Source organism: Mercenaria mercenaria, chromosome 4, assembly GCF_021730395.1.
Source record: "Mercenaria mercenaria strain notata chromosome 4, MADL_Memer_1, whole genome shotgun sequence".
NCBI classification, from domain to species: Eukaryota; Metazoa; Mollusca; class Bivalvia; order Venerida; family Veneridae; genus Mercenaria; species Mercenaria mercenaria.
Genome location: NC_069364.1, coordinates 77,834,225 through 77,847,212, shown reverse-complemented (window position 1 = coordinate 77,847,212; position 12,988 = coordinate 77,834,225). Strand labels below are relative to the sequence as shown.

Sequence of the window (12,988 nt, the reverse complement as noted above, 5' to 3'; positions counted from 1 at the left end):
AGGTCAAGGTCACACTTGGAAGTCAAATGCTAAAAGGGCTTTTTTTTCTTGTCCAGTCTGTAACTCAACAATCCTTTGAGGGATTTTAATATAACTTGGCACAAATGTTCACCACCATAATACGGAGTGTCTTGCACATGATCCTTGTCCCTAGGTCTAACGTCAAGGTCACACATAGAGGCTAAAGGTCAAATACAAGAATGACTTTGTTCGGAGCATTTCTTCTTCAAGCATGGAGGGATTTTGATGTAACTTGGCACAAATGTTCACCATCGTGAGACACCCTTGTTTTTAGAATTACGTCCCTTTGTTTTACTATAAATAGATTATATTGTAACTTATTTATTACTGTTCGTAGGGAAAAATCGAGACCAGTTTTCTGTGGTACAACATGCATGTTACATCCAATTTTTAGGAACATTTTGACCTATCTCTGTCTGGTAAAGAGTTTCTTGTGGGCTTATATTTTTCCCCTTTGTTGTTACTATAAATAACTTTATGACACCTTTTATGATAATCTGGCAAAAAATGCCATATGAAAACTACTGTATGTTTTAATATATATAAATTTTAATCCAAGTGTTTTGTTACAACATATTGTATATAGTACAATATTTTTATACATCATTGACAGTTATCAGTTCATTATGTTATACTGCAGTCGAGAAAATTAGGTGCCTTCCAGTAGGGGACTTTGTATTGCATGGCAATACTTCATTCACTTGTTTACGCTTCTTTTTTATTTCATAGATAAGATACATTTTTATCGAACCATTAATAGATTAATCATTTAAAATGTGTAATTTAGATAAGTCTAAGTTTGAATAAATTTATCTTGTCATGAAAACCTATAAAAAGAAAATTTTCAAAGCTTAGGAAGTAATTAATGAAAAAAAAAAAAAGATTAGACTTGGTTTTATTTAATCTTTTATATGAAGTAATAAAACGTGCAACACCCTTCATGCACCCTATCACAGCTCAATTAGAGCTTTAGTTTTGTTATTTTTATATATATAATATATCAATATAATTTATATAAAAAGGCGCCGAAAATATCGCTTTTGGAAAAGACATTATAGCGTCAAGTATCAGCCACCCGAGCTGGTTGCCTAGTTATGCCATAGACGGTGATACGAATCAGTTTGTTACAAATGGAGCGACGTGTGTGTCCACACAGAAGGAAATAAAACCTTATCTGATTATAGATCTTGGTTCAGAATACACACTGACCAGTGTCAAGGTCTACAAACGATTGGACTGTGAGTCAGATTTCTATTGTTTTAGAATAGACTGATTAAACTGTATTTATGTCTCGTACGATTAAAGCTGATTTCTGTATTAGACAAGCAAGCATTGAACTACTTGAATAGTGTTTCCATATAGGTTTAATATTTTACCTGATTATCTTTATAGAATAGGGATAAAATTATCTTAAATGTTACCACAGAACGAAAAGTACACAACTTTCATTAGGTAAACTGAACTTGAACTGTCATGTAATTACTATTCATAACATATTGTATTGTAATATTAACTTTAAATAATTTAGACATGTATAGTTTCGGGATGTTTTCTTTTACAACGACAACAACAACATCAACGGGACAAACAAATCTCTAACGAATATTTGATTTATATCGAAGCCGATGGTATATCTGCCGTTCAGTTATTCCTCATGTTAGAAGCTTGGACGAGCTACAAGAAAACTTATGATCCGAGTGATAAAATATCAACATTCGACCTTGTACCTCTTGTTTCCACAAGACTTGTAAGACTACAGGCAGAAGAAGCGCAACCAACGTCCCTTCAACTGTGTGAGATAGAAGTGTTTGCAGTTTGTCAGGAAGGTAAGAAACAAACAACAAAAAGCCATTTCTACCTTTGTTGGCTATGCTCATGTAAAGAAATAGTTCAAGAATGATGCATTGTGTGCCAAAGAGTTTGAACTAGTACATAGCTTTATAAAACTTTCACTTTGTATCGACAGAAGAAATGCTTGCAAGTGATGAGCCAGCTGTTGGTACTAGTTAAGTATTTCTTATTCAGACAGAGAACTTAACATGTGAACGTTGTGTAGATGGTCCGCCTTTTTCTTGAGCCATACCTGTTCACAACAAATTCTTCTTCTTTTATCAAAATAAGAAAAGTTATTTCCATGTGGCAAACTACAGTAGTACGGAAAACTGATTAAAGATTTTCATTTTTCAGTTTTCATTTGATATTTAATTCTTAATATAATCATTTCAATTAATACAGTTTCAAAATGCATGCGCGGCAATAAATCAACACTCTCATTTTCTGTTATTCGGTGTAAGTGTTAAGCCATTGTTAAAATTTATAAACTTTATTAAACTGTTTTGCAGAGTTGGCATCCAACACCCATTCCATTAAAGACGAATCAAAACCCCTAATGCAGATGCGATTTTCTTTGTCAGAAAAGTACAGTGATGTTGTCAGATCGGAAGATTTGTTTAAAAGTTCAATAAGAAAAGCATTGTCTGTTTACACCGGCTATTCCGTGGAGAGTTTTCAGAATGTACAGCTGGAGAAAGGTATTCAGTGACTCAATTCGTTAATAATGGCCTAATTGACGAAAACTTCTTTATGTCAAAGTGTGGAACAATAATCAGTTTCAGTAGTTTTACCGAAAGTTCAAAACAACACCCAGGCTCATACAAAATGTAAAATTGTTTATGAGACAAATTTACATCATTACCAACTTTTAGTAACATCGATCTATTGGAAAATCGATAAATTTGCCTATATAAACAAAGAAAGAAAAAAATACTTAAACTTAAATAGAAAAAGTTCTATTTGGAAATCAAAAATTCGATACCCCACAAATTAAAGTTTAATTTATTCCGGATATTATAAATACTTTTTTTAAAAAGTATTTTAATATTTGGTTGGTCCTTTTTGACTTTAAATAGACCCACCTCAGTTTATATAGACTCTGTAGGAAACGGATAAAAAAAACTGACTTTTTCAAATATAACAGATAAAATGAGATATTTTCCGCAAAAATCAAAAATTCGATACCCCTAAAAATGTAGAAAAATTATTCAATTTTCGTTATGTGTAATTTGTTTTAAATTTTATAATGGTTTGTTTGGTCCTTTTTGCATTTTAGTGTGTACAGTGAACATTTCTTAAAAAATTCCGGCATTTTCCGCCGTTATCCGTAGGTACTCGGAAGCTGTTACGGAAAGTATTGTCGTCTGCTAGTCTGACTTTGTCGGTACAAACTGTTATAGCTCAAAGCCTATAAATTGTAGGCAACTTCACACTGACAAAAAAAAAAAAAAAGATTATAATTAGAAAATTTAAAACAAATTAAGTGTTGAACTCAGAAACGCCAAAACCTAGATCCGCTGTCGTTTAAAATAACGCTATGGAGGATTTAGTGTTCAGTTCGCATTAAATATACAAATGCTTTTAATTTTCATCGCATAATATACTTAAAGCAACTAATTCTCATGTTTTTCCGTAAAATATAGTCTGTCAGTAATTGAGTTTCAAAGCATTCTTCAGAAATATAACGATGATTAATTTATTAATTTCCAGATACCTATATTATTTTTTGCCGAATGATCAGGGGACTTTTTTTATTGCCGCAGCGGTCCGGGTCCGATCTCCGACGCGGTCATCTTTTTTTCTTCATATGGGATTTTTTAATGATTTTTAAAAAAGAAAAAAAATCATTTTCTATTATTTATAATATGACCAAACTTTAATTTGAAAGATAGCCTTGATGAACTGATAATTCTGCTTCTTTTCGAATCTTCTTTGTATATATTATTCTGTATTCTTAAATTAATGCATGTTTTTGGTACATTCTTTAATCATTCGTTTTAAAAAATGCGATATCTATTATTTGATTTAATTGTAACAAATATCTTAAAATTACCCTTTGACTTTTATTGTGTATTACAATATTGCCTAGGGGTAAACAATATCCGGTCAGTGTTGTTTCAAGGCGGGTCATAAAAGATATGTTACCCCACTTAATAAGGAGTGTAGGACAAAATCCCCTGCGGACAAAACCCCCTTCGCTAATTTTTGCATAGGCGGACAAAACCCCCTTCATCATTTTTACATAGAGGACAAAATCCCCTTTGCTGAATTTTACAAGGAGGACAAAAACCCCTTCATGGTTTTTTACAAGGAGGACAAAACCCCCTTCTTTTTTTTCACAAGGGGGGACAAAAAAATACGAAGGGGGTTTTGTCCTCCTTAATAAGTGATAGGTATTTTTTATTGTTTTATGGGTTTTTTTGCGTTGTAATATATGTTTTTCACTTTCTTCTGTCTTTATATATCTTTTCCCTTTCTTTCATGAGATTTGTTTTTACGATTTTTACCCTTATTTCATGAATCGTATGACAGTAGGAAGAATCAGTACAAATTTAGAATTCACATCGTTAACAGAGTTGTTCCGTAAATATTTACTGAGTAAAGAACCTGGCCCAAATCACGAAAAATCTTAAGTTATTACTTAGTTACGTCTGCTATTCCAAAATTGAGATATTGATGAAGTTATTATTATTTAATGTTGTTTTTTTTCTGTAACAATATATTTATAGTTAAAGAATACTATGGTAGTAGTATTTGTCAGCAGTACTTATTCAAATCACGCAAATATAATATTTCTATTTAGGCACGAAATAAGAAACTTAATCCTTACCATGCTAAATTACAATGATGAACTTGTCTATCTTTCAATTTGGACAGTACTATTAATTATGAAAAGGGTGCATACTAAAAAGTTACTGGCTGAATGGCAGACAGTGCAGATCATGATCAGTCTGCACGGATGTGCATGCTGATCATGATCTACACTGATTGCAAAGGAAGAACCAATCGTGTTCAGCTTCGTAAGGGTTAAGTATTTCCTTTTAACAGTATAAGTCTTATTTCTATATTTCTTTTTCTTTAAAGCGACCGGCCTCCAGATCGTTCGACAACAAAAATACTTTTTAGATATCTTGAAAAAAATGCTATATTTCTTATGAAGGCTTCAAAACTTAATTACTGACAAACTTTATGTTATGGAAATACATGAGAATTTGCTGTTTTTACTAAATCGAAAAACGTTAGTGGTTTAGAATTTTGAAAATATTTTAGAATCAAAAGCTCATATTCTAATGTTCATAATATGTGAAAGAAAGCGCGTATAGAGGAAGTATATACGCTTTCTAAATATTTTAGATAATATATTCATATTCTTGAATATTTAATTTATTTACAGACAGTTTCTTGTGCGTAAATATTTCTTTTCTGTACATAGATATACGTTAGCATGATGTTTCATATATTAAAAAGAAAGTAAATCTATGTGTTCGATGCATAAAAACGATTTCTAAATATTTTAGATAACATATTCATATTCTTAAATATTACTTTTATTTGACAATTAATAAAGTATTATATAATTTTTCGACTTGTTCCGATTTTCACTTTAATAATTACCAAAACTTCATTCAATTCAGGTATATCTTTTAGCAAACCGCCCGCCTGTAAATGCATCAAATAATGACCAAAGATGTTAATTATCGATTTTTCCCCCGTGTTACTACAACAATAACAATTAGTACGGAAATCAACGAATCCGTCCGGTAGCGATGATATTGGATTATTGGTTTTATTGATTTTTATGATAGGTAGATCTGTCCCGCTTTATCGGTTTAGAGATGTTACTAAAAGTTGGTAATGTACTTTCAGCTGTTGAATACTGCTCTTCAAAAAAGCATCTAAGAATAAAAAATCCTGTTTATAAATGTTTTTCTCTGTGTGTGTGCGTGTGCGCGCGTGTGTGTGTTTGTGTGTGTGTGTGTTTGTGTGTTTAACGTCTTTTTCAACAATTTTTCAGTCATATAAACGACAGTGTCTACTTGTAGCAGTGAGCACAATGCCCAACTTTATAGTGCTGCCTCACTGAAATATCACGCCGTAGACACGTGGCATGATACCCCACCCAGTCACATTATACTGACACCGGGCTGACCAGTCCTAGCACTATCCTCTTAATGCTGAGCGCCAAGCAAGGAAGCTACTTGTACCATTTTTACGTCTTTGGTATGGTGCGGCCGGGGATTGAACTCACGACCTCCCGCACTCACTAGGCTACCGAGGCGGTGTGTTTCTGTCTGATCTTATTTTTTTTTAAATATTACATTATAACCTTTTCAAATCTAAATATAAGATATTACAGATCTTTAACTGAAGGATTTACCTCTGCATTGTAATATTATGTCCTTGAAAGACCTACGTTTTTATGTTTACACACCCTAGTATTGAACACGGGATCAGAAGCTGCAAAGCAGTGTTTTATACAGATTTCAATTCATCGACACAACATTTTCCAGCCTTTTTAATATTTGTATTCCGTTTATAAAACGCATTCAGTTACAATTAGAGCGACGACGGTAACAGTATACAGGTAACAGTCCATTACTAAATATCATATTTGCAATAGCATATCATTACATATGGGGCCAATGCACTTTTAGACATAACTTTTCATCAAAGTCCTATTACCGCAATATATGTATTCCAGATCCTTTCCGCGTGTCGTTTGAACTTCATGCAATAAATGGAAATCTAGTAACGTTGAGTGCAATGTTAGAGAAGATTGACAAGTTACTTAAGCAAGGTGTATCAGACATGAAGACTGAAGATGAACAGACATTTACAATAACTGCTGGAAGTCTACAGTACTATTTGGTTTATGTAGAAAATACAGGTAAGGTACCACCTCAGCATTTAACTTTGAACTAGGTGGATTTATGATCGCTTAATACATTCTTGCATCTATAATTAAGCAATGAACAAAACACTTTTAAATAGTTGTTTGTTTGTTTTGGGTTTAACGCCGTTTTTCAACAGTATTTCAGTCATGTAACGGCAGGCAGTTAACCTAACCAGTGTTCCTGGATTCTGTACCAGTACAAACCTGTTCTCTGCAAGTAACTGCCAACTTCCCCACATGAATCAGAGGTGGAGGACTAATGATTTCAGACACAATGTCGTTTATCAAATAGTCACGGGGAACATACGCCCCGCCCGAGGATCGAACTCACGGCCCCGCGATCCGTAGACCAACGCTCTACCTACTGAGCTAAGCGGGCGGGTTTTAAATAGTTGTAGAAATTATACTATATATTACACATGTACAAATATGTATAAGGGTGTGTACTTTTTTAATAATAACGTTGTGTCCTTTTTATTAATTCGTATCATTCATATACAAACTGGTAAAATATTCGATTAATTTATCATGTAATTATTTATGTAAAACTGACGGTACAATATCCGTATGAACACCTTAACTACGTTGTCTGATAGCTACAGTTTGTTTTACGTAGTGAATATTCTTTCATTCTGCAGGCACTATGCTGACTGGACCTCTGTTGACGGCAGTTTCAATGTTCTTTATAGTAGCAGCGTTGCACATTTGTGAACGGCGTTAACATGAAACGTCACGGAGCTTCGAAGGACACATTGACTAAGCATAATATATCAATATAAACTCTCCAGTCATTAACGTGGTTAATCAAGAGCGTTTTAGATATTGTCTATTTAAAGAATTTGAATATATCATTTTCGCCAATCATTTCCATGTGGATGATATGAATCTATTCGACCACTTCAGATACTTTGGATTTAGTCAACACCATATATGATTATCATTACTCTTACACTGACAAATAGACAGTCATGCGAAGAGCCAGATCTATATCTGCGACTAAAGATGCCATATTTTCCTCATATCAGTTGTCTGTTGTAAATCTAATTCAGATTGCTTTTTTTCTGTGCTACATCAATTTTCTATACAGATTGAGGACATTAAACTTAATCTTCTTTGGTGCCACAAAGCTATACAGTCTAAATTCAATAACTAGGATTCAACATCGATGCTTGCAAAAACTTCTTTGCTGCCTCAAAACTGTACAATCTACATTTCAACACTGATGCTTAAAACTACTTGGTACCACGAAGCTATACAAAACTACTAATCAGCGTTTATGCGTTAAACTACTTGGTACAATGCATATTTATTATGCAATATTTTACATCGATACCTTATAAGGTTCCGAAAATGTAAAGAAAGTAATGAGGGTTTGCTAAAAGAACAAATTTGTGAAATGTTTACAGTTAAGCTTTTTGTATTACATAATACTTTTAAACAGTATTTGTCCATTTTCATACTAGGAGCGAATTAAAATTTTGGTTCGAAATTTATTAGCATATCATATCACAGCAAATTTGATCTTAATGTAAAACAATGTCAAACAACACGTGATGCATTGTATTGCATTTGGTTTATACTTGATAAAAATGAAAATGTAATGATAATAACAGTTTAATGCTACTTTGTCTATATCAGCCTAAATGAGCTTTCTTTTGTGTTGTATTAAATATAGTAACAAAAAATGTATGTTTGTTTGTTATGATGTTTTATGGTGTTTTCTTTATTCAAATTTCACTAACGCTGTTTTTGTTTTGAGCTGTGCTTTTTTCAATAAAAACATATAATCCTGCACGTTGAAAAATGTCAATCATGCCGCAAACAAATAGTGACCCGTGTATTAATTGGCTGCTTTACTATTAGAGCTAATAGAGCTAATATCTAATAATAATTATTCCTCTTTGTATAGGCTAGTGTATCAAAATCTCTTTTATGTAACTGTCAGTTCTTGACAAAATATGGACATGTAGGGTATAATTAGATATTGAATATAACTGTGTAAAGGTTTAAAAGAAGCGTCGTACCTTTTGTTAAAGTTAACAACCATAGAAAAGGCATGGAAAATAAGACATGACTTTTTATATATTTTTTCAAGCATGTGGAATGCTGGTATATTGATATATGGCTGATACAGAAATTTCGTTAAATTTTAGATTTTCTGATCGAAAAAAAAAATCAAAATATCGGGGAAAAGTATGTACCTTTCAGATTGTCCTTTACTTTTGATTTAAGTTTTACAATTGTTTGCTTGCCTTTCTTCACATCTTTTACATTAAAAAGGTACGAAAGCTTCAAGCACAAAACAAGTATCTTTAATCTGACACATGCGAAACTAGAAATAACTAATAAAACACACCAAGTAAACCTGATGATGTAATAGTTGAAACACTATTGGAATGACTTGTTTAATCATCAGTAAGAGTGTTGTCTTATCAGCATATTTTGCTTAACATTAATTAGACTATCTTAAAAATGTAGTTACTTAACACAAAGCAAGGGTAATTTCCAACGGCCGCGTTTTGAAGTCAGCGCATGTAAGTATTCAAAAATTATTACCTAATCAAAAGCATGTCCTAATTTTTTGACAGAATATATTAAAAACGACTCGAACGAATATGACAAATATTCAATTGCACCACTTCCGTACAAATGTTTAGATGCTCTTAAAAAAGGGCGTTAAATCAATTAAGTGAAAAATAGTTTGTTATTCGGTTCCTTTGAAGATATAAGTGCCAACGTTTTTACCATATTTTATTGTACGACGAGAAAATTAACAATTAAAGAAGAGCTATTTGTATAGCATATATATCAGCAAGAACGCTTTGATCTTTATCTTTGACCTAATGATCTTTTTTTGAAAGGATAACGAAAGTCATCAGCTGGCTACAGGCAGACATCATATGAAGTTTGAAGGCAATAGGCACAAGACTTGTGTAGTATTTGATAAACAGGCATCGTTATCCCAAGTCACTGTGACCTTGTGTCTTTAAGAACCGAGTCTTAAAGCAATAATGGCAGGCGATTGTCTACACAACTTGACAGCTGTAAACCTAAATGTTCTCCAGATATTGACTGGAAATCGTTTCCAATTTCAAGGTCACTGTGACCTTAAGGTATTGGACCTAAAATATTACGAGTCATCTGTTGACCTCGAATATCAAATAAATGAATTAGGAAGGATTTTAGATAGAAGCAAAATCCGTTTTCAATCCCGAAGTAAATGTAACCTTGACCTTTCACTTACTAACTTGCAATGTAATAGGAGTCATCCACTGACCGCCTCGTCTAATGACTATAGGTATCCATAATCTGAATGTAGTTTAATAAGATGTGTGTGATTATTTATTTATGATACTTTTGCTCATTGACCAGCAAGCCATTTAGATTTTTACATTTCGCTAGATTTGAACTGAAATTATTTATTTGTTTGGTTTTTACGGCGCACCAACACAGTATAGGTTATATGGCGCCAAACAGAACTACAAATTTTGGTTCCACATCTCATTTACATCGAAATAAAATTGAACTGAAATTAAACGTTTAACATAAGAATGATTAAACATACAGTAGCAATTCAAAATGAGTACGGGGCCTGGAACTTATAATTATCTGCTATTGACTGATTTAACAGATTTCTGAAATATCCCATGATTTTAAAATATCATTGAAATAAAAGAATTCAACACAAGGGAGATAATTACCAATGGTTATCTAATGACGTTTTTACAGAAGTTGAAAAAGTAAAAATTATTATGAGGTTATTTGACAGTGTTGAGTACAACACTGAATTTTATTGGACGAGTACACAGCAGTAATAACCAATATTTGGACGAGGCGAATGCTGAGTCCAAAGAAGGGTTATTGCTACTGTGTACGAGTCCAGTAGAATTCAGTATTTTAGCCGACACAATTGTTGAATTACCTCTTAATTTCATACCATAATAAAAGAAAGACATGACAGAAAGGTAAATATTCTCACATTATTAAATAACAGCTGGAACTATTTCCAAATACAATCAACAAGAAGCTGATATTTTTCTCTCATAATATGTATGCTAATGTTAGATGTGTGCGTTACCAGGCTTTTACTCCAGCGCCAATAAAAATCAAAACAACTTTTCTTCAATGTTTTAACCGAAACTATAATAATCGGATAGGAAAAGTTCTAACTTAGAACCTAAGTGCTCATAATTATATGTTTTGTTCAGATGTTTTTAGGCGGAATAGCCAGAAGTAGGTCATTTTGCGAAAGACAATACACGATAAAATCCAATTTATTTATACAAAAGAAAGTCTTAAAAGTGTTAGAATTTTAATTTTCGTGGTGTCTTTAGTGGCATTATACAAGGAAAGTAATCCCGATCGACTCATTGCATTAAGGAATCGGAAGAGTTGTCCTATCCAATATGAAAAAAATATGGTTATTTTGGATTCTAGTTCGATACGAGAAAACTATGGCCTTTCTGGATTTAAAAAAAAAGACCGTGAATAAATTTTGAATAACACAGAACAATACTGGTTTCTATTGTATCGTCACGCGACTGAAAGAAAGCATTTATATAGGTATGGAATAACATTAAAAATTGATTTGATGCAACTGACCATAACACTATATAACAATTGTAAATGTGTAATGTTAGTATTAGTTATAGGAATATAGGAACGTCCGCAACAGAAATGTGCAATATATGTATAAAATGTATGAAAGTTTGATGTTTCATAAATTATCAACACACATGGTCAATCGGTTTGATTCACTAGCGTGTAAAGACAGAATTTAATTTGTACGTAATAAAATCCTACCTTACATTACACATGAACAGATAAAACGCTTTTTTCAAGCTCGTACTCGTTTTACCTAAGGAAGGAAACTTTTAACGAATTTCATCCAAAAGTTATTTTTTAATTTATTTATTTCCACGAATATGTCCTTTGCATTGGAAGTACATCAGCATTTGCCTACAGGATATGGAAGAACACGGCTTAAAACATTTTATAGAGAGTTATATATCTTGCATATTATGTTTAGTAAAATTTTATTCAGTTTTTATAACTAACAAGATTTTGCGATTTAGACTTTTTTCCAAATCCTTCTGCCTTGGTATTTATTTTGTGAAAGAAACTTTCTGAAGAGTCTTAAAAACCAAAGGAGCTAGGGACAAGGGGGGAGGGGGTAATCCTGTCCAAAAAATAAACTGAAACTTAGATATCAACATGCCTGTACCGAACGACTTAATTTTACCTAGGCAAATAAGTAGGCGCATCACTGTGAGGTTATTCTGCAATTTGGATGGTATAGGTAAAGCGCCGTCAGGGGAAAATGTGGCAGGCTGTGTCCAATCCTCTCAAACTGAGGGTGAGGGGCTGGGCTACCCTGAGTAAAATTAGAATATGCTACCAAAGAAAACATTCTGGTACGTTTTTTTTTATGTAAAAGAAACAAATTACCTTTTCACTCCGCGATCTACCACTTTGTACTTATATTTAATTTTTATTATATTTTTCAGGTGTTCATACACAAGTAAACCCTGAATCGAAAAACAGCCCTGAATGTGTTTTATCTGTAGTTGTTCCGAGTGCGCTTTATTTTTGATGCAGAAAATAGTACAAATGTCCAGCTTGCCCTACACATGCAATGAAACAGAAAAAATACACTTCCAGATAGATCTATATCAGGAGCAAGTATTCAACTTGGACTGATTTTGCACAAAAAGATAAAAAAACAACAACCTTTCATTGAGTTTCGAATCTTAACCATACTTTTAATTTAGGCAAGGTTTGAAGGTTTGAAAGACATGAAGAATGTACATTATGACTTTTCATGTCGTTGGAAATTACATAAACGTACGTAATTGAATATAAATATCAAAAATAAAATTGTGGCGGAGCAAGCAACTTACCCAACCACTCGATTTCCAGCACCGAGCTCGGCATACAAACATACGCACAGGTATACAATAGAAATAAGAAAAAGTAATTCGGTAAATAAAACTAGGTCGAAGTGATGCGGTTTAAGCTGAAATGGATATACAGAGAGACTTACATTTAATAACAATATTGTCTACAGAACTGTGATAGAGGCATAGAGTAAATCCTGCCTTACAGATCACCTTTATTATGTAGCCACTTGCCTTAAGTAGCCATTCAACAAACTTCTCAAGCTGACCTGTGTTCTAATTTTGACAGCAGTCACATGTCTTATGTAAATGCATGATTTTAACTCCACTGATGTAGTTTTTA

General features: G+C 32.8%; 1 protein-coding gene across 1 annotated transcript in view; it reads left to right on the top strand.

The window, feature by feature from the left end:
• Window positions 1–8,437, top strand: part of LOC123552222 (uncharacterized) — a 30,204-nt gene extending 21,767 nt beyond the window's left edge. Inside the window, exons 9-13 of the mRNA XM_053541743.1 lie at window positions 1,044–1,259; window positions 1,644–1,847; window positions 2,364–2,552; window positions 6,557–6,742; window positions 7,387–8,437. Of these exons, the coding sequence (XP_053397718.1) occupies window positions 1,044–1,259; window positions 1,644–1,847; window positions 2,364–2,552; window positions 6,557–6,742; window positions 7,387–7,469 (878 nt within the window). The 3' untranslated portion in view covers window positions 7,470–8,437. The remainder of the gene's footprint in view (window positions 1–1,043; window positions 1,260–1,643; window positions 1,848–2,363; window positions 2,553–6,556; window positions 6,743–7,386) is intronic.
• Window positions 8,438–12,988: the final 4,551 nt, after the last annotated feature.